The following is a 21,219-nucleotide window of genomic DNA, read 5'->3' as shown; positions in this document are numbered from 1 at the left end:
GAAGCTAGAGGTAATTCAGAAGGCCCCACTTCTGAGTGAAAGAATCCAATGGCCCGCTGCTTCTGCTTCTCTTCCTGTAATGCATATGAGCTGCGATTGTCCCAATTGCAACGTAATTCCAAAAATAATGAACATTTGCGTAACCACAAAAATAATAGAAAGTAAAACTGCCCCTTTCTGCAAAAGATTTGAGCCCCATTCATGTCGCCGCAGCAGATAGAGTACGGTCTATGTGGTCCGGTGAAAAGTGGGTTGTCGTTTCATTCACGGGTTTTTCTTCGTCTTACTTCTTTTATATTCATTTTTTGAAAATAATTGCTCCCTAACATTCCAAACGCAAACGGACGAGGATAAAGGGTTGGAAAATGACTGCCCCCTGCTCTGCTCCACGGCCATGTAATTGGAAACTAGTGTCCATCCGGATGGGACTGCGCTGAGGCAAGAGTTCAAATTAGTAGTATGTGGAGAATTTTTAGATCAAATCAAGAAGACAAGCTCTCATGTCGGCTTTTAAAATACAATGCACACACTGAAGCAAAAATGGACTTGGGAAAAGAAGTTAAAAGTGCTGGAATTTGATATAGTGCTCTGCAGAAACGCAGTGATGAGAACATTAACGGGTTCGCAGTGAAGTTTAGACGACATAGAAATCTATACAATGATACGAAAAGCCGCCACAACCGGGTAAGGCTTGAATAGCTAATTTGATCTAAACATGATTGCATGTTTTAGTCATCGGCATTGTTGGTGCTTGTTTCCATATTCTCAGGCACATGGTACGATGACAAGAAAAATGTGTTCTGATTCTTCCTTAAAAACCTGCAACAAACATACACATCAAAACAAAAGACGGAAACCCACAATAATGTCTCAAAGCACACAGTAGTGAGGAGAGGAATAAATACTTGAGCAAGTCAACTAACTTCTGCTGCAGTTCCGTCAAAGTCTCCTCTTCAATATTGGCTTGGGACAACAACTCAGGCAACCTAACTGCGATTTTCATGAAAACGCCCGCATAGCATCTTCAATTATGACCATTAACCACACATATTATGCACACTAGTGTATGCAAATAAGAACCAGGGTAATCAGTATTACCGAATAGACGTAGAAGGTGTTCGGCGCCATATATAGAAGATGGGGAGACATCATGAACAATCAACTCTTCATATTGTTGGCGCTCGCTTTTGTATAGAAGCATCGCGGGTAGTGCTTTATCAAAGTAACAAATCAGCCCCTTCACTATTTCTCCAACGGATTCATCTTTCCTGTTATCGGATAGCATTATTAAGACGATGAAGAACGGGGTGTAACAAACAACATACTTACGTTCCATCCTTCTTCAGCCTGTATTCAAGATATTTCTTCATGATATCTTCTACATTAGGCGTACGAGGGAGCTTTACCAACTGCACAGCAAAATATAATTAACAAACCCCAAATTACAAGATCATTAGATTCTGTGAAAGTAATAATGGTCATGACAAAAGCAAGGCAGATATCACTACCTTCCCAAGATGCGTTACAAACTCACTGTCATCAACTAGTTGCTTCTTTAGTTTAAGTGGAATCTGTATGCTCACAAGCTTTTCAACGTTCACGGCATTCTTTTCCTACCAGTAAACAAACGAGATGCTGAGTTATTTTTACAAGAAACAATAACCAGCAAAAGGCTGACGAAATAAAAAGCACGAAAGAAATAATTCAAGGGTGAGGGAAGAGGGGAAAGGAGAGTGCGCTCAGTAACTTTGAAGGGCCACTAGCAACATTTTACTTTGGCATACCTTACTAGCATCATTCTTTCGCTTCCTCCCTTTTACCACTGCACATAGATATATAATAGCTTGAACAGATTAAACCAATAACAAGATTAATTATTTCTTGGGAAACTGAAAAATATAAGCATCGCCTACACTCCAATATTGTACAGTTCAATTTTTCGGGATTTTTGCTGATGCTTGTAGAATGTAGAAAGGGTTATAAGAGCGACAAGATTAGACAATTCTTTAATCCAAATTCTGAAGTTCTCACGTTCTCTGAATGTAAGGAACCTGGACACAACTAACTATAGTATGTCCATGAACACTCTACAGTAGAAGATACAGAACTAGAAGTCTAGAATAGCCCTAATATTAGGATTTATAGATTGAACCTAGAAATGGTCCTTTTCCAGTTAAGATCCTAAATGCTAAACCCTTACTGTATAGATGTCCTTTCCAGTCACATCACAATCATCATAGTTATTGCTTCATCTTGGTTGGACTAATACCTTGAACTAACCACGCAATATAAATGCCAAGATATCATCAGACATTAGGTTCAATAATCTTCGCATGCACAAACTAGCACTCCATGTTTAAATTAATAATTTTACTATTTCTATCTGCAAATTCTTTTACAAGTTCTGATGTTCTCTCTCTCCCTTCCTCCCTGTATGAGAAACAAACCTTCTATTGATTTAGAAAAAAAATTAACCTACATTCCACCATATGGAGCTCATAAAATTGCATCCCAATTGAAATTAATAGCAAAAGTACAATTAGAGACGTCACTAAAGTAGGGGACACTATGAAAAGCAGAGAAGCTTCCCACAGTTCTTTTTGTTTAAAAATCCAAGTGACCAGTCTTTGTTCCCTTCTAACCAGATACATTAAATGACCAGGCTTTGTTACCTTCTAACCATATACAATACACTACATAAAGCATTTATGTTCTGCTGAGATGAAGAGCCAGCCACCCAGGATAATTGGAGGTTGAATAAATTTCCAAAATTTCCATTTCCATCTCTCCGGTGCACTGTTTTTAGTTCCAATATCCTAAATTGAAGGTAACCTACACTTAAGTTTAAATAATACGCAGCAATGCAAATGTTATTAATTAAACAAACCAACAATTACCATTCTTGGGTTTAATCTGGGATGCTCGAGCTGCCTTTTTGTCAGTCCCTCGCTTCTCATTGAGTTCCAGCTGTTTCTGCACATTCTCTTCAGTAAACTTCAGTAATCGATCAAGTCCTACCCACTCATCCCAACTGTTCCATAAGATAAATGAGGAAATAAAAGATCTATAGTCAAGTAGTAAAGTAAATGCATGCACAGAAAACATTTTAATATACCACTCGTCCCAACTGTTACATAAAAATAAACGAGGAAATAAAAGATCTATAGTCCAAGTAATAAAGTAAAGGCACGCACAGAACAAGGACGCCCAACATTTTCATAAACTTATACCTAAAGTACGTACCTGTCTTCCTTGCAGAAGGAAATATAATTGATGAGTAAAGATAACAAAGATTCAAATAAAAGATTGCAGAACAAACGAATATTGGAGTAACACCATAGACAAAGAAAATAAGGAAATCTCTTTTCTCCTCTTGTTTGGGTTGTGAATGTCTTTTGAAGGCTTCTCATCGAACATCTTCAAGTAGTGTCCTCAAAGGCATCCAAGCAAGTGGTAGCGAATCAATCTTAATCATCTCCAAGATGCAGATTGATACTTGTCTTGGGTGCTTAGATTAACAGGAGATTGGTAGTATATCCTAGGTGTTTGGAAGATTTTGGTAGGTGGTGGGAAAATTAGCTTGTGGAAGATTACTTAAGTAGGCACTAGCATTGACGTGAAGGAAATCTTTTATAAGCGGAAAGAATGGCGTGCTTTTCTGAAAGTACCTCAGTGCCCGTATGCACTGAGGCAGTAACCTTATCTCTCGAGACCAATGATTAGAAAGATCCCTAGAAGACTGAAGAAGCACTAGAATGCTATTTCCTTTGAAGGTGGGGAACATCTATCATCCAACCCATTTTGTCTTATATGCTCATAATATATGTTGTCTCTTCTCCAAATACCAAATAAAGTGGCCAATATTCTTGAATACAAAGGAGAAACTTTCTCCGAGTTGGAGAAGGGATTCTGTTGGCCACTTGAGAGGGTGGAAGAAAGTCTATTTCACAAAGAAGATGGTGGCCTGCACATCACAACCTTAAAGGCAGTATCTCAAGCAAATAAAATGTGTTTCGATCTCCAAGTACGTTTGGTGTTTTATCCATGAAACTGACTCTCAAGGGCATTTTAGTATCTCAATCAAATAGAGGGCGGAAGTGGGGGGTTATTTACAGCTAATAGTCATAGGTTAAAAAGTACTAGTGCCTAGAAGTTTAGGGTCCATCGTAAAACACTTTCTGACCAGACTCTTTCAAACAGAATAACAAGTGACCTTAATACCAGCTTCTCGGAACAATTCAAGATTTGGTCATTCCTAGAATCTTCAACGCAGTATGTTTTAAAAATGTCATGCTTGTGTGAATATTGGTGTTGTCCTAATGGAAATTTGAAGATGGCTTTAGCTAGACCCTTCGAATAGAGAGAATTTTCCAATCTGACTTGTTTACCAGTGATGCAAACAGGCCCAGTCAACAAAGAGACGAGCTTGTCTGCCCGTTAGACAAGTCTTAAGGATTTTTTTTTTTGCGGGGTTCTCTCGAAGCTTATACAGATTCCTGTTATGCCTAAGTTTTTTGTTTTGGGTGGGATTTTTTCTTTAAATAATTGAAAGTTCTGATGCCTTTTTCACCTTCAAGTATTTATTTTTTCAAGGTCAAAAGATAAACAAAATCAACAATTATGCATTTAGATTATGCATTCACATTGATCTCAACACAAACTTTGAAGGCATTTCAGCACTGAATTAATGATATCCCTGCTGCAAGCAACATTGACTCCCTCCAATCTACCTCTAAAGTAGAACCAACAAACCAAAAGCCTGAAGTAGATTTAGTGGGATGCCTAGCAACAAAAGCAAGAAAACACATAAAGAACAAGAAATTTATATACTGAAAAGGAGATAATCTAAAATATCAACGCAGTTTCCATGTATGAAAAAACCTAACAGGTATTTAAGCAGTAGATTAGGAGGGCCAGGAGTGAGCGAGAAGAGGAGAGTGGTCACTCGACAACATATATAAAGAAAACAACAGGCATAGAACAAATATTCTGTCCCATAAACCATCAGATTAGATATGGGAACTGTCTCGGTCATTGATTAAATCAAAAGGAGGACTCACTCACGTTTTGCTCCATCCCTGCAAAACAAAGAACATGGTCTCAAGATTCCCCCTTCATGCACAATACCCCTTCCCAGAAGAGAGACAAGACACACACACACACACACACACACACACACACTCAAGAGGCACACAAGCATATTCTACTTACAAGGTAATGAACATAACATCTCCATTCTTTCAACTGATATTCTGTTTTCAGCACCTATCAAAAACACAGACACCTATAAGTAAGAAGACAAATATGCTAGATTCTATAAGTTTCGCAGTAATAACCAATTTATTTAATGCGCCTAGAAAGGCTTTATGACATCCCAATCAAAAATAGGATCATAAAACGGGCCCCCAACGAAAATCATCTGAATACAATCCTTCAGAGAGGGTACGATCAAGTATTCAATGAACAATGTGGGGGGAGGGGGTCCATAAAAAGCATTCAAGCCAGGATTGGATGGTTGAATTTAGAGTATGGTAGCCTGGCAGGGCTAGGAATGAAATTCAAGATGAGGATTAGTTCATCACAATTGATGCATACTACATATTATAAAAAAAAAGATTGAAGTAGTGTAGCAAACTCGATGTTCTAGACCACCAAAATACAAATGTCATAACTTGCAAAGATTCATTCTTGAAACACAATTGAGGGTTGATTATTACAAAAAAAATGTGAATCAAGTGGTTCGAAATCAAATCTTGCTAATTTCTTTTCGTTTAGCTGGCAACTCAAAATGCGTCCTCACATTGTGATCATCCTTTGTTGTTTAACAGGGGTTTGAAGTAAGTAAAAATCAGCCTACTTCTTCCACTAAACTAGAGAAGCACGTTTCAGCCAGAAAGCAAAAAAACAAAAAAAGAAAAAAAGAAAAAAGAAAATAAAATTACACTACGACTCCAGAAGGGGGGTGAAAAGAGATGGAACCTTAGCTTCATATATGAGAAAGCTATGAAAAGCGAGGACCTTCTCTCCTTCGGAGAAAGGACAGGGATGGGAAGGCGGGCTGTGGACTCCATTTTCGTCGTCGTCGTCTTCAGAGTCATTCTTGGATGTGGTGTCGGCGGAATCGGAAGCAACCCGACTATCAGGGCTTCCCATTTGGATAGCTACTTTGTTGAATGGTTAGTTGAGAATCGAGTTGGGTTCCAGTTAAGGACGAGAAGAAGAAGCAAGGAGGACTCCTACAACTACTGCTGCTGGGGTTTCCTCCGTTTTGGAATGGAATGGAAAGGAATGCTGGGGGGAGGGGTTTTAATCGCACTAATTGGGCTTTTCTTCGTCTTCCTACGTACTATCCACTATCTTAGCCTGGCAAGCTCTTATTATGTACACCTTTTTATTATATTAAAAAATGAATTAATTAAAATTGCTATTCTAATCTATTCTATTCGGAAAAAACAATCAATTAAGGTTAATTAAGGTAAGATTGCACGACGTATCCAAGTGGATACAAAAGTTCATGCTCTGTCTGTGAAGCACATACATATCCAAATGCTTCTCTTTTCAAATACAGAACATTGTACTAACTATCCATGAAATTGGTTTTAAGAAGACCACCTCGGACATACCTGGTTGTCGCAAGATGAGTGGTACTAGAATATATGGGCGTGGGCCGAAACGAAATTGAACACCAGCGTCATCTGGTCCAGAGGAGTTATCTACAGCCCAAACATTCCCATCTGATTCCCAATGCTGCCTTATCCAATATGTATACTATTAGTCTCATACGTTCAAGAAAACGGAAAGTAACGTCCTCACAGACCATGAGGCTAAGCCAATGGTCAACAAAACTAACTTGCGAGTAATTAATCTAATCTCATCTCATCTCATCATCTCCACATTAGAACGTAGCTGGGTAGCAAACCCGACCAGGACTAATAAGAATAATAATAATATTATTATGTAGATTCCATGAAAAAGGAAGGCAGCGCAAAAGAGGGAAGGCATGGCTGTTGGGTGATGGGTATGGCTATTGTGAGATCTCATTGTATTCTCTTATTTTTCCAAAAGGCAACTCAGCTCTTTGTCTTATGCTATTTGTCTGGGAGCGAATGGGGCATTGGCAAACGCTTGTCTCAAAGCCCAACGCAAACCTGGGAAGGCAAGGCCACGCCCCTAATTTTACACCTGTCATCTCTTTTCTTGCCCTTCATCATTTTCTCCATCAATCACAGCTATTCCATTTATGGGCCATCTTCTTCCCATCTCATCTGCATCACAAACTCATCCGGACTTTCCATTTCTTTTTTTCATTTCTTCTTCATACATGAATAAACCAGATACAGAAGTTGGAAATTAATGTCATCTTATCTTATATCATAGAGTACACACATGAACATGATACACATCTAATTAACCCACAAAAAGAAAAAAGAAATCAAACAAACGAACCCCAGATCAAATCCAGAACAGATTGAATTGAAAGGGAAATTTCAATCGGGAAACTTGAAAAAAGGAAAATGGTTAAATGAGGACTGAGCATGGATGGAGCTCCCTTCATCTGCCTCTGCTGCCGAAATTCATCTTTTCGTAGTATCGAATTGAGAGAAGCGAGAGTGAGAGATGGACCTCATCCTTCCCCCACCGTGCTGGCGGCTTCGACCCAATCATCGCCGGAAACGGAGACCACGGCGACGAGGAGGAAGTGGACGAAGATGTGGAGGAGGAGGAGGAGGAGGAGGACTGGGGCTTGGTAAGAGGCCAGATGAAGAGCGAGTGAAGGCGGCGGAAGCCACCGAGGGCCAGAACTACAGATCGGAGTTGTTGATTGCCACATCCGGTGTTAGCCCAGTGCCTGGTGCAGATCAGCTCCCAAAGCCGTTCATCTTCGGCGGTTTTGTGCCATTGCTTGCTCACACAGGCCGCCATGGCCAGAGTCCTGGCATCCACATGCTTAAAAACCTCAAACAGCAAATTATCATCCAAATTCAGAAATCCAGTCTTGTCGGAGACGCCTCCTCCGTCACAGTCATGGGAAACCGCCCTGGGTTTCTTCTCCGTCTTCCGATCCCCTTTCCCCTCCGGAACAACTCGCTTCATCTCCAAATACGAGAGAAATCGAAAACCCTCTTAGCCCTTTACGAGTAACGAAAAGAAAACGTGAAGAAGAAAAGGGATCGAGGAAGAAGGAGAAGGTTTGAAGGGTTAGGAAGAGGACAAGATGAGAATTGAATGCACCTGGATGCGGATGTCTTTTCCCCAATTTCACCAACTCTCTCTTCGCCTTCTGTCTCCTTCTCATTATCACCATTTTCATGTTTGTTTTCACGGATACCCAACTCCTCAACCCCGATATACCACGCTTCCTATTCCTATTCCTATCCCTATCCCTATCCCTAACCCTCCCCCCCTGTTTGGATACACCTCCACCCAACCCTTCGCTTTTACTTGTTTTTTCTTTCTAAATTTTCCTTATATGATTCAAGATTGCAATACTAATCTAAATCCAAAACATTAGATGAGATTAATGGATCATGTAGATTGTCGTTGACTTTGGTACAAAATTACAAATTGGTCCTCCAACTATTTTTTAAGCCCACAAAATGAAATCTAAAATGGTTGGGAGGTGGGATTAAAGTTGCTTTTAATTACCGCTACCCATTCATATTCTATCCTGATTTTTGGTTTTTTGCCTCAAACATTCCAACCAATATTTTCCAGAATCGTTCCCAGAAATCATGTTTTTGGTTTTGTTTTTCTACTATAATCTCAGCCTTCCCAATTACAACGACAAAGACAAAAAGGATGCTGAATTACTTTGAGCTTAAATATACTTTGACCCATTGTCACTGTTAGTAGATGTTGTTATTTAGAGGCCTTGATGGGGGAGACCCATTGGTGTGGTAAAGGAGCCACAGAATTGAGATGATCTGAATCAGAAGGATGGACTTCATTGTCTATCTATCTATCTTGCCTTGAAATGGCGTTTGAAAGGAACATGCATTACGTACCATTCAGTAATCACCGCACACACATATCCATCTATCTATAAATATAGATAGATGGATGGATATATGCATAGGGGAATGAAAGATACTGAATATCTCCATCTCCGACTCTCCAACAGCCCACTTTACAACACACACAAATGAAACAAAACAAAATCAACGATCGCGAATTCCGGGAGAGTGGGCGGTGCAATCTGAATCCGTGATCCACAGGACAAATCCAGGAATGGGGTTTCACATTTTTTCGCTACTAATGTCAACTCAAAGTTGGTGGCCACCGTGGCAACCGCCGGATGCGGCGGCAAGGGCCGCTGTGCTTTTCCACCGTTCGGTCAATAAGGCAACCCGATCACGAGCGTTGCCAAAATCTCCTTTCCCCCATTTGGGTTATAATAAATTATACATGGTGGCACCCATTGAAACTTGTTTTAACGTTTGATCATGAAAAGTTAGTTACAGGTTTAATTAGAACAAAAGACACGAAATTTATGGTCTAAGGTTTGAAGACGTTGAACTATGGAGTATTGATTTATGGGGGGTTTGTCTCTTCAAATCTATATTATCAAGTTATTAACTTGGATAAGAGTAATTAGTGGAAGAAAGCTACTGTGTCCGGAAAGTAAGCTTTTTTGAGTTTCTTGTGTCTGCAAAAAGCAGAGCGTCGTGGTGGGGACGACGGTGAGGTAAAGGTAGTTGTCAAATCGACCAACCTCAATTGGAAGACATTAGCATATCAAATATAGGTCAAAAGTTTCATTTGAAGGAAGAGAAGTTCCATATTCTAAGCACAAAAAGGAGAGAGCTTTGAAACCACCCACCAATCACATCCAACCAGGTTGCCTCAGTATCCACTGGGTTACCAAAGTCAAAACTTGGCGTGGGGGTTGCACTGCAAATTTGTCCATTCCAAATCAAGAAAATTGCTTCAGTTTCGTTCCACAATTGAACGCAAGGCGTATCCTTTAATTTAACAAAAGTCAAATTCCCAACAGCAAGAAAGGGAAAGGGGAAAACGCCGTAATACCCATTCCCCCAATCGATGAACATTACCGACCTTGTCACGAGTATTTGAAAGCCTTAAATATTGGAAGGCAGCAGTGTCAAATAATCTCACGTTAACCGTCCAAATTCTTCACAATTCAAAATCAACTCACCCTTTACCTTACACACACACACACACACACACACATATATATATATATCCAAATTCGCTTACTGAGACTCACAAACTTAGGCAACTCTACGAGACATCAATGGCAATGGAAATGAGCGCCACGGCATCAGGCAAGCGTCTCTGTTTTGTTGTGGGTGTTCTGTTAGTGGTGGCGTCGGCCCATTTCCTAACGGTCGAGGGCAGAACCTTGAGATCAGTTTCAGAGAAGTTAGCTGATGGGAAGGAGAAAATGGGAGGTGTAGAGGCAATTGGAATGGCAGCTTTTAGGGACCAAGTTAATTCATTGAGTAGCAGCAGTCACAGTGAATTTAGGAGCTTGAGTTTCGTGTTGGCGTCTGGGCCTAGTAAAAAAGGTCCCGGGCATTGACCGTTTTTACCTTCTTCTTCTTCATTGTTTTATACAATTATACACAAAATTGAAACTTTTGTATCAGTTTTAGCGAGGGAGATCTTGTTTTTGCATTTATTCGTATTACAGAGTTGGGGTCATGAATAACGTAAGTTTCAATTCTTTTGTTTTCTTCTCGCAAAAAACATAGATCACGATCACGATTCCAATCGCATCAGACAAACGAACAAAGCTTTAAATTTGACCATTGGAATTGGACAGCGAAGAGTAGAAGAAATGGAGGAAGATTAGATTAGATTAGATTAGATTAGGGCTGAAATGGATGGATGCGGCGCCCTCCTGGATGGAGGCCTAAAAAGAAGATCCTGGCTTTGCTTCAACATGGAAACAAAGTGGAAATCGAGATTTTGTTTGACCACTTTTTATTGGTTTTGTTTATATTTGTATTTGGGTTTAGTTAATTAATATTGGAATTGGAATCCCGTGTTTTGTGTGTTAGTGTTTGATGACTTCAGATTAAAAGCATCACTTCTTTTGTTGTTAGTTTCGTATGTGCTTACATGAGCATTTGATTTGAATAAGGTTACTTCTTCTTTATAGTTTTCTCAAGCTGAACAGCCTTTTTTCCTTGCAATCACAGCAGCGTTTCCAAAATATGGTTTCAGCACACAAATTTACCCATGGATTACCTTCTATTTCAAATGCCCAAGATGGGGGAATGGAGGCATGTTCTTGCATTCTTTTCGAGATTTGTACAGGAAATATGAGACAAGGCGAGACTGTGAACCGGTGCTTACAATTCTGGAAGCACAGTCACCTACAACCGTGGTGATCAAATTCGTTGCCGAACACTCATCTCTATACGCCAGACGGGTCACACAGAAACATCCATAAATCTATGAGGGGTCGAGGTGATTCTATTTTGGGTACCTACACCAGAGGCAGAGCATGTACTCCCTGATTCTGGAGCTCATTCAGTCTCAACATACATCCTGTTCATATATATAAACCATGAGAAAAATTCATTCAACAAGCATTAACATGTACCGAAGCCAAACATTTTGACTGCCCCATATCAATCTCAAACCCAGTTCATTTGGTATAAGTTACCTATCCAGCCTATTTCGTTTAGCTAGAGAAAGGAAGTAAATGGATGGTAAAAATGAGTATGAATGTACTATACCGTAGATGGTTGGTAAACTTGTAGTGTAAGACGATGAAATTTGAGAAATCTGGTGGAAAATATCAGTACAAGCTAAAAAAACTGATGCCACACTGCACATCAAGAACTTGACCTTTTGGATTCAGAACTCATTTGATACAGATATACAAGTCCTCCAGTAGATCACCATACAGCACAATACAAATCCAAATAACTTCAGAAACATAAAATGAAAACTAGCAATGCATGACACCCATCAAGAGGAAGCATAGGCAAACAAATAGACACATCTGTATTTGATTAATTGAAAGAATAAATCAAACACTTCCCCAAGAATACTCAGTCTATACCCAATTGAAGTAAACTAATCTACAAAATTTAGTGAAGCATTACTGAACACAAGCACTACAGCACAGGGAACAATTCGTGGTCAACAAATTTAAAACATCAAAGGAATGCCCATGGTATCAAGATAACAAATGAGAAATAGTTTAGACATGGGATTATGAGACAAAAAAAAAAAAAAAAAATGGCAATAGAACCTTGCACAAACAGCTCAAATCGCGCAATCCCAAAGATGCATTTTTCACCAGGGGTTTGCCAAAGGGTTGCTGCAAGGAGCTTTAATCAATACGCAGGTTCAAAATCCATGACCAATTAAACATGAACATCAGACAACTTGCATTCTTCCAACATGAACTACGAGGTTCATGCATCAATGTAGTGACTTTAAATATACCACAATAGGAACAAAGGGTTGCAGCTATTTTCCAAGGGCACCTAGAAACAAAAGCCATTTAAATCTCTCTATTTTCTTACAATGCCTCGCAGCGGATTGTAATGTCAATGTACTACAACTAGAGGCCTACTTATAGAATCATAGTTGAGCACAATACAACCAGAGCAGGAGGAATGAAACAAAATATTATGCAAGGAAATTAAATATCAATGGAGAGGCCGGGATAATGAGTTAGCCACATTCTAATCAAAACATGCTCGGGAACAAAGATGATCAAGAACAAGTTTATGCCATGAAACCACAGCTTTAAATTGTAAAAATCATAAAATAAATAGAAAAGCACAACACGAGTCATGATAAAGGGGCGGGGGTCCTAGACTTTGAAATTCAAAGGTTATGTTTCTCATGTAAGTATCAGACATTCATAAGCAATACAAACAGATCTCCGTAAAAGCAACCCTCAAGAAGCAGTCTGAAAACCTAATTCACATTCTACGAGAACAAAACCCGGGAGAAATCAGGATTCTTGAACAGATGGGGTTTCCTCCTTATCGGTGGTGGTCGATACAACAGGAGCAGACGACCCGTTTTCAGCTGTAGAATCGGACGCAGCTCTGGCCTTGACAGTATCGAGAGTGCGCTTGCTGATCTCCCTAGAATAAAGCTGAAGGATCTCGATCCCGTCGTCGTCGGCGCTGGCTTTAGCAGCGGCGAAAGAATAGGCTTCCTCCTCTATAAGACGCGCTGCATCGGTGGCCTCATCATGGGGTACAGTGCCATAGCGCTTGGAGAGAACAGAGGGGTTGGAGAGCGTCTCGATGAGGCGTTTGATGACAGCGTCACGAGTGCGCTGCGAAGGCGGCCAAATACTAAACGAGGTGCTAAAAGACTTGGATGATTTGGGTGACTCCTTAGCCTGATCTCCTGGGGAATCCTGTTCGGTGGTCGGCACGGTGGCGATCTCGGGCTCAGACATTATGCGGATGGGAAGAGTAGAACAGGAAGAGCGTAAGAAGGTTCAGATTTGGAATTGGAAGAGGGCAGGATGAATTAAGAAGAAACCCAAGCGAGGGAAAGGGATATTATTGCGGACCACCGTGAAGTAATTATCGCGAATCCGACGGTCGAAATTATTCGCTGCGTTTCGGCCATCGATCGTTTCGTTCTTTTTCTCTTTTAATATTATTAAGAGAAAAAAAAAAATATTCATTTTGATTTAAACAAAGCCGGGAGACATACACGTAGAAAACATCATAAGCCAAAGTTCCACGTGGTGCCTGGTTAGATGATTATCCAGTTTGAAATGCCCATATTTAAGACAAGTTTCTAATGTTCTGTTCTTCTCACTATTTGTCCCATATAGCTTTCAGCTTCGGTCCAAACATTGAGCGACAAGAAATTTCATAATGCTTCAAAAATGTAATTAATTTTTAAAGAAACATTTATTAAGAAGATATTATCTTACTTTTACAGCTTAATACTACAGAAATCTTGATAACATTTAACAAGTTTATTCTTGTAAAATCAAAGCGGAGAGAGTAAATGAAGCATGGAGCTACGGGCTCTGCACATTGCCTCCAAAGGTATGGCTTTGGGCGTAGTGATTCCAGTTCCCTGGGACAAGTCTATGGGCTCTTCGCCAACTCTCTGCCACTCAAAGCACTGAATCAAAGTGGCCAGCGTCAAGCCCACGACACGGTGGGCGAGGGCAGCCCCAGGACAAGCCCTCCTCCCCACTCCAAACGGCACCCATTTGTGGGACTCAGCAGTTTCCCAATTCAGAAACCTCTCAGGTCGGAAGCTAGTGGGATCCTCCCACACTCGAGGGTCCCTATGGATGGCCCATGCATTCACCAATAGCATCGTGCCTTTGGGTATGTCAAATCCTTCAACTCTACACTCTTCAGAGGATTCGTGTGGCACCAACAGAGGAGCTGCTGGAAACAGTCGAAGAGTCTCGTAGATTATGGCTACCAAGTATTTTAGGCTGCTCACATCGCCTTCCTCCACCAGCCGACTCTCCCCAACGCACTCTCTTATCTCGCTCCAAGCTTTATTCATTATCGCGGGATGATTCAGAAGCAGCGACATCGCCCATTCTAATGTTCCTGTAGTTGTATCCGTACCCGCAGCCAACATCGTCTGCAGTAGATATCCACCAAACTTCACAATTTATGATGTCAAAATAACAAATAATATTGAAGTGTTTGTCACGTCACAAATGGTGGTTGGAAGCACCAACCTGATCGGCATGCGCCCAACGCTAGATAGTGTCATATTTTTCGTGAGTTTCCTTTGATAGCATCGTATTTTGACTTTTTTGTTGTGAGTTTCCTTTCTTTCAAAGTTTTGAAATTGTGTGGCTATATACAGTATTACATCTTTATAAATAATGTTTGGTTCTCCTCCCCACCCAGTCAATGTGAGATCTCACAGTACATCCCGAAAGGTTTCCACACCCTTATAAAGAATGTTTCGTTCTCCTTCTCAACCGATGTGAGATCTCACTATCCACCCTTTCGTAGCCTGCGCCCTCGTAGGCACACCACCTAATATCTATCCCTTTCAGGACTAAAACTTCTCACTGAACACGTCTTCATTCGGTGTCCAGCGTTGATACTATTTGTAACAACAATAGTGCCTTTTTTTAGTTTTTCCTTACGAACTTTCCTTTCAAGATAGGAATAAGTTTTCACACCCTTATTCTTTAATTGTTTAATGTATGATCTCACACAATTAAAATGGGATGATGGGAGGGAATTGGGAGGGATTGAAGTTACCAGAACATGACCCTTGATGATATCATCGGAGTAATGTTGAGGTTGAGATTCTTGCAAGGACAGCAGGCTCTGAATCATGGTCTTGTTTCCACGTTTTTCCTCCGGCCAACGAGAAGCTCGCCTATCCCGCTCGCAATCAATCAGATTTTGTAGGAACGAATCAGCTCGACCACTCGCTTGCACCATCCTCTTCTCAAGTCCTTGATAATCAAAGAGTCTCAAAATGGGCAAAAAATCGGCTGGATTCGACGCCCCGCCCAATTGAAGAAGCTCCTTCATGATCTCCCTAAACTCCCTAGCTTCCTCAACATCCTCAACATCTACACCAAAGTAACGTTTCCCACTCACCATCCTCATCACAATATTAAAAGAAAGCTCGTTCAATTTGGACTGCATCTCCAAGCGAACAAAATCACTACTTTCCCCTGTCGCGCCGTACAAATTCTTGACCAATTTCAGCTCTTGCACTCGGATATTGAGATACGCGTTGAGGCGGTGGTTGGAGAGTAGCTCTGTGGTGGCTATGCGGCGCATGTTGCGCCAGTGGTGGCCGTAGGAGGCAAAAGCCACACCGGTGTAGTTGTAGTTCATGTACTTCCCAGCAAGCAAGCGAGGGCGGTTGGCCAAGGCGATGTCGTTTTTGGTAAAGCACTCGCGGACAGCGGTTGGGGAGGAAATAACCACCAGCGGACGGGAACCGATTGAAAGGGATAAAATTGGACCGTGTTTGTTGGAGAGATCCTGCAGCACTCTGTGGAAAGGTTGTTTGAGGAGATGAAGGTGGCCGATGAGAGGCAGCGATGGTGGGCTGGGAGGACGGTTTCTGGGGCTTTGTTTTCTGAGTTTGTAAATAAGAATAAGAGTCAAGAGAAGCGAGAGAGAGAGGCATGTAATCGTGTTAGCCTCCATGGATGAATATGTTGGAAGTTGTTGCAGGTGCATATCCAAAATGGGCTCAATTTTGCATGGTTTTATACAAGAAATTAGCAGGGTGGGCAATTGGGATAAGCTAGAGTTAGGGAACGGATATATTAGAAGACATTTGAGAAAGAGGTGAAGAAAAAATGATAACAAGTGAGAGAGAAATGTGCCAAATAAAAGTAGACTGCGTGATCTTCTCTTGCACTTCTAATTTATAGCTTCTACTTCTTCTGTTGGAACATACAAGCTTAATCACACTGTACCAACAATGTGACACATTTCTACCTTCCCAAGATTATGCCTTTTGAATCGTCTTTCTTACATCTAGCATTGGTTTGAAGCTAATGGATGTGTTTGACATAAAAATTGAAGAAACCAAGCTAAATAAGACAGATGGGCATTCCCATGGTAAGAAAAAGAAAATACCAAACAAAAACTTCACACCCTACGTCACCCAATATGATATGTGGCTATACAATTTAAGTATGCAAAGCCAACTTCAACTTAAATCAGCTCATCAAGATGGCCTCAAATTCCCACCTCCAAACATTAAATTCAAGACGTCATCTATCTCAGCCAAGCGAGTATTTTAATATTGTGAGATTCACGATCATACATAATTGGTCAAAGCGGTAGTGGTGGGTTTAGGCTTGGACGGTTACAAATGGTATCAAAGTCAAAGATCAGGGAGTATGTCAGTGAAGACGCAACGCTAGCTCCTCGAGAGGATGGATTGTGAGATTTTCACATCAGTCTGAGAAGAAAATGAAACATTTTTATAAGGGGTGGAAAACTCTTACTCGTAGATGTGTAGATGTGTTTTAAAACTTTGAGGGAAAGTGCATACGAGAAGCCCAAATAAGACAATATCGGCTAGCGGTGGTGAGTTTAAGCTATTACGAATGGTATCAAACTCAGTTACCAGGTGATGTGCCATCGGAAACGCTGGATCTCCAAAGGGATAGATTGTGAGAAACATAAGGTGTGTGAACATCTATAAAGTTGACAACAATACATAACGAGTCAACATGAACAATATCTATACGATCTAGAATATTATCTAAACCCATTAAATTAGATATGATATACGTGGAAGAGTTTATATTTAATTGGATTTTACAAAAATAATTTTGAAAAAGAAAAACAAGGAATGGATGCATTTCTCCATAAAGGTTGCACCAAGAAAAAGGCCGGGAGCGAGCAGGTGTCCGAATTCACGAGCTAAAGGAACGCAACCAAACCAGAAGCCCACGTGGCCACGTCTCTCAATAGAGTCAACACCACCATTTTGACCAAAATAATCAGACAGATGCAATCCAATTCCTCTCGATGGATTCGAACAACCAGAGAGAGCTTTCAATTCAGCGATTGTGGAGTGGATCCCAAGTGTTTGGTACCTTCCTCTTGCTTGCGAAGAGCGCATTGAACGACTGACTCCACGGCGGCGGAGACGATGGCGATGGCAGCTTCTTCCGGGGATTCTCCTGCATATTTGAAGGTGGATGTTGGACGGCAACGACGATCCCCATTGCCGCTTTGCTTTCCCCGGAGACCAGAAGAGTGAAAACCGCCATAAACAGAAGCAGCCGAGCTTCCATGGAGAGTGGAAATGGCATACTGAAATGGAGAGACAGGGGACGAAACCCAGTTGCGTAGTTCTCAACAATGGCCTTCTCAGATTACTTGGAGGGTAAGGTCAGAGGCAAAAGTCTCGCAATGAAGGAAAAGTCATATGGCTTTGTATGGCAGGGCAGTGTGATGGCTGAAGAAAAAGTGTAAGCTTAGATGCAATTGAGTAGACAACCTGCAAAACAGCACCACAGCAGACGAGACGAGGCCACTTTTCCTTTTCAGCGTAAGCCTTTGTAATATTCTTTCTTCCATCGTGCTTTTCTTTCTAGCTTTCAGTCCCTTCAACATCTGAAGCAAGAGGGTCCGTCACTTTCAAGGCTACGTAAAGCATTTGTAGAATATGCATTTTGGCTCTATTCTTTTTGCCTTTCCCTCTTCTGCCCATCCTTGTCGAAGGGATTTGGACGACAAACAATATGGCTTTGTTTTGATGTTTTTCAAGCCTCCCTTTATAGTTCTTGCAATTATTAGACATGGCATTTGCGTACATTGCCGACTCAAACTTGGAAAAGGAAAATGAGAACTCTATGCTTTCAAATGGGCTTCTGGCCCAATGCATGATGAGCATTGCTGAATTTTGTACAATACTGAACACACCCTAAAATCTAACAAGTGAGCCACATTGGGTTATCTGTTTTTCGAAACATCTTTACAAGGGAAGAAAATGCATAAAATGTTGTGGGAAAATATACCAGCTTTGCCTTCATGCTTTGCTTTGCCTTGCTTTCCAGTGCACAAAAAATGTTCCATTCCAATTGGACACTCGCCCATCGGCTAATGCCTTATAGAGCCTGTGCACATCAAAACTGAACCGTGCCTCTGGAATTCAGATTCCTATCTGATATAAATTTCTATTCAGTCCATATCGTAAGTTCCTAACTACTATTGTCATCTTGTACATTCATATTCTAACATCTTCAAAATATGGAATAGGAATCTCTGGAGGTGAAGGCATGACACACACAAATTTGAACTGCAATAAAACAGGAATCCATGAAATACATATTCATAGCAGTGCTTAATTCCAAAAACTAAATCTTTACTTCATAATATAATAAGAAACTTTCCATCCAGCAAAAAGAAAAAGAAAAAGAAAAAGAAAAAAATGTGGAGATTTAACCATCAAAATACCTTGTGTTGTTTGTATTTCTCCCTTATAGCTGCCAAAGCGCCTCCTCTTCTACTAAGGTATAAATCATGTACGAGTAGAATGCAGTCTTTCATATCAGCTGGCTTATATCCAGTAAAATGCTCCAACCTGGAGATCTACATGATATACATATGTTACAAATGCTCAATCCCTACCAAAAATAATATAATACACATCAACCCTGTTCCAAAAAGCTTACCCAAGGATGCTTCTTAGGTTGGATCATAAATCGTGCTAGAAATATAACAGATGCAGCAACGAGAGACGGTAAAAATTTGACACAGTTGTAGTCTAGTAGGCTTAACTCAGCAAGATAGTAGCCCAAGAATTCAAATTGCAAAGTATTAAACTGCAAAAACCAATAAGAAATGAATAACTAAAAATCATGATAGACATCTTTACAATCAACAGAGGATTAGGATGTTACCTCATAAGTCTCTTGAGCAACCATTGTGAATCTCCTGCACATTAGAATAATGCTCCATAAGTTATCAAACCACGCAAGTGCTGCACATTTTTCACAATTACAACAGTAAAAGATAGACCACTGCACTTGCCTTAAAAATGTCTTTATTGTGGGATCTCCAAGTTCAAATTCCAGTGATTTTAATATATCAGCCTCCATCTCAACCACCTTCAGAATCAAAATAAATATAAAACACTGTAATTCAACCAACTTTGATTATGGCGAACCTTTCAGAGGAGCGACAAAAAATTAAACAATAGACGAGTAGAGAATTACCTCTTCCCTATTGTAGGTATTGTCGGTGATATAAACAAATTCTTCAACATGTGGAGGACTAATTTCTTCATACTTTCTACGTGCACACAAACATACAAAAAGAAACAATGTCAATGGGTGATTTTATGTGAAGCAAGACAGTACCAGAGCACAACAGAACAGTGTAGGGGTTGTGAATGGGCTTACGAGGCAATGAGCATGGCAGAAACTCCCACCAACTGAAGTTTTTGCCTGCTGATTGCATTTAGAGATAAGTATCTGTCAACATATGAAACAGAGAGGTATAGTGTATCTGAAACTAGTTTGTATTCTTCTGCAACTTCAACCAACCAATCCACCAGAATTCCCCTCATATTGGCACTAATATCTTTTTGTACCGTCCCGATGTAATCTGGAAGGGGCCTTCTTCTTGGATCAGTCTGGATGTTCAAATAAGAATTAGCATACGAAAATGTCCAAGAAAGCATAAACCTCCAATAAAGAAAGCACATACCCCCAATAAAGAAAGCATAAACCCCAAATAAACACACACGTCCATATTAATCTCAGAAGTCAGGACATCAAAGAAATGGGGCTATTCAGGTTAAAAGCAAGATCGCACACGCACACACAAAGTGGGCAACCAATCTTCTTGCATCGGCGCTAAAGTGCTTGTGAAATTTGGGTCAACATAATCCATACCTAAGCAAACCCCCATGACTAAGTCTAATTTTAATTTTAATCTTGATAGTAAAGTAGAAGCAATTAAAATGAATATTCGAATCAATAGCAGAGCAGGAAATCAAGAATTAAATAGAAATAGTTTGTACAAATTGCAGTAAACAAGCGGGAGAATTAGTTAGGGGGAGGAAAGATTCAGACCTCCGTTGCGCGAAGATAGTCATAAATATCAGAGGCGTAACCCCTGCACATTTGGGGGTCTTCCGAATTGCCCTCATCTGACAACGTGACATCACGTTGCGGAAGTGGATTGATTTCAGCAGCAGCAGCAGCAGCAGCAGCAGCAGCACTTGTCCCCGCAATATCCCTTGATTTCACTCTCCGTCTCTGCCTGCTAGCTCTAGACCTGGACTTCCGATTGACGGAAGAAGAAGCATTCTGTAAAATAGGAAGCTCTCCAAGAACGACCCGCCTCTTGTTGGAGGAGCGGTCGTCGGGGGTTGCAGCCTCGGCCAACCTCTTCTTAGAAGCCCGAGTGAGACGAAATATATTCTCCTTGTCCGCCATAGTACTTTGAGTGGAACTGGGATCTGAAAAGGGGTGGAAAAAGGAAGTGAGAAGGAGAAGTGAGGGATGGGGTTTGGCGCGGGTTGAATATGTACTAACGAAGAAATTGGGAATAGATTTTGGGCAAATGAGAGGCGCCAGTTTTGGTTTTCGAAACAACGAAACGAAATATAGGAAATCTGCAGAAACATTAAGATTGCGCGCTCTTCCATTCCCAGGAGCCTTTCAGATTTTAGCCCCAATTTTGAAATTTTTTTGTAGACTTTCCCCATTTTGGCACTTCCCGGGTTTTCAACTTAAAACGCCAGCGTTTCTTTTTTTTTTTTTTTTTTTTTTTTTTT

At 40.6% G+C, this 21,219-nt stretch overlaps 5 protein-coding genes across 10 annotated transcripts in view; all 5 read right to left on the bottom strand.

The window, feature by feature from the left end:
- Window positions 1-546: 546 nt before the first annotated feature.
- On the bottom strand, window positions 547-6,327 carry LOC111477251 (protein MRG1-like). 3 transcript variants are annotated; one of them, XM_023121304.1, is made up of 10 exons: window positions 5,980-6,327; window positions 5,212-5,265; window positions 5,065-5,078; window positions 2,898-3,031; window positions 1,785-1,822; window positions 1,509-1,607; window positions 1,330-1,409; window positions 1,099-1,268; window positions 906-990; window positions 547-819 (listed from the first exon to the last, which is right to left on the bottom strand). In XM_023121304.1, the coding sequence occupies exons 1-10, from the start codon at window positions 6,151-6,153 to the stop codon at window positions 729-731; spliced, it is 939 nt and encodes a 312-aa protein (XP_022977072.1). In that variant the 5' UTR covers window positions 6,154-6,327; the 3' UTR covers window positions 547-728. The 3 variants fall into 3 exon arrangements, with proteins under 3 accessions (XP_022977072.1, XP_022977073.1, XP_022977071.1); XM_023121305.1 differs by having other exon boundaries at window positions 1,509-1,613; window positions 6,019-6,326; XM_023121303.1 differs by having other exon boundaries at window positions 1,509-1,613; window positions 5,980-6,324.
- A 1,016-nt stretch (window positions 6,328-7,343) lies between these two features.
- LOC111477283 (F-box protein GID2-like) lies at window positions 7,344-8,352 on the bottom strand. The gene has a single exon (XM_023121352.1). It carries the CDS (start codon window positions 8,092-8,094, stop codon window positions 7,552-7,554), a length of 543 nt encoding a protein of 180 aa, XP_022977120.1. The 5' UTR covers window positions 8,095-8,352; the 3' UTR covers window positions 7,344-7,551.
- Window positions 8,353-12,653: 4,301 nt separating this feature from the next.
- LOC111477294 (MFP1 attachment factor 1-like) lies at window positions 12,654-13,540 on the bottom strand. Its single transcript, XM_023121365.1, has one exon. The coding sequence runs from the start codon at window positions 13,400-13,402 to the stop codon at window positions 12,944-12,946; it is 459 nt and encodes a 152-aa protein (XP_022977133.1). The 5' UTR covers window positions 13,403-13,540; the 3' UTR covers window positions 12,654-12,943.
- A 365-nt stretch (window positions 13,541-13,905) lies between these two features.
- On the bottom strand, window positions 13,906-16,305 carry LOC111477203 (isoflavone 3'-hydroxylase-like). Its single transcript, XM_023121237.1, has 2 exons — window positions 15,207-16,305; window positions 13,906-14,568 (listed from the first exon to the last, which is right to left on the bottom strand). Exons 1-2 carry the CDS (start codon window positions 16,146-16,148, stop codon window positions 13,951-13,953), a joined length of 1,560 nt encoding a protein of 519 aa, XP_022977005.1. The 5' UTR covers window positions 16,149-16,305; the 3' UTR covers window positions 13,906-13,950.
- A 1,982-nt stretch (window positions 16,306-18,287) lies between these two features.
- Window positions 18,288-21,219, bottom strand: part of LOC111477235 (putative cyclin-A3-1) — a 9,224-nt gene continuing 6,292 nt past the window's right edge. For 3 of the 4 annotated variants that reach the window (XM_023121280.1, XM_023121282.1, XM_023121281.1), the window contains 8 exons: window positions 20,513-20,901; window positions 19,838-20,070; window positions 19,652-19,727; window positions 19,467-19,543; window positions 19,337-19,370; window positions 19,109-19,258; window positions 18,891-19,025; window positions 18,288-18,732 (listed from right to left, as the gene is read on the bottom strand). In XM_023121280.1, the coding sequence (XP_022977048.1) occupies window positions 18,661-18,732; window positions 18,891-19,025; window positions 19,109-19,258; window positions 19,337-19,370; window positions 19,467-19,543; window positions 19,652-19,727; window positions 19,838-20,070; window positions 20,513-20,878 (1,143 nt within the window). In that variant the 5' untranslated portion in view covers window positions 20,879-20,901 and the 3' untranslated portion in view covers window positions 18,288-18,660. The remainder of the gene's footprint in view (window positions 18,733-18,890; window positions 19,026-19,108; window positions 19,259-19,336; window positions 19,371-19,466; window positions 19,544-19,651; window positions 19,728-19,837; window positions 20,071-20,512; window positions 20,902-21,219) is intronic. The other variant, XR_002717234.1, reaches the window with a different exon arrangement.

This window comes from Cucurbita maxima, unplaced genomic scaffold (genome assembly GCF_002738345.1).
Source record: "Cucurbita maxima cultivar Rimu unplaced genomic scaffold, Cmax_1.0 Cma_Scf00003, whole genome shotgun sequence".
Classification (NCBI taxonomy): Eukaryota; Viridiplantae; Streptophyta; class Magnoliopsida; order Cucurbitales; family Cucurbitaceae; genus Cucurbita; species Cucurbita maxima.
Note: the sequence above shows the minus strand (reverse complement) of the source record. Positions and strands in the feature narration are given on the sequence as shown.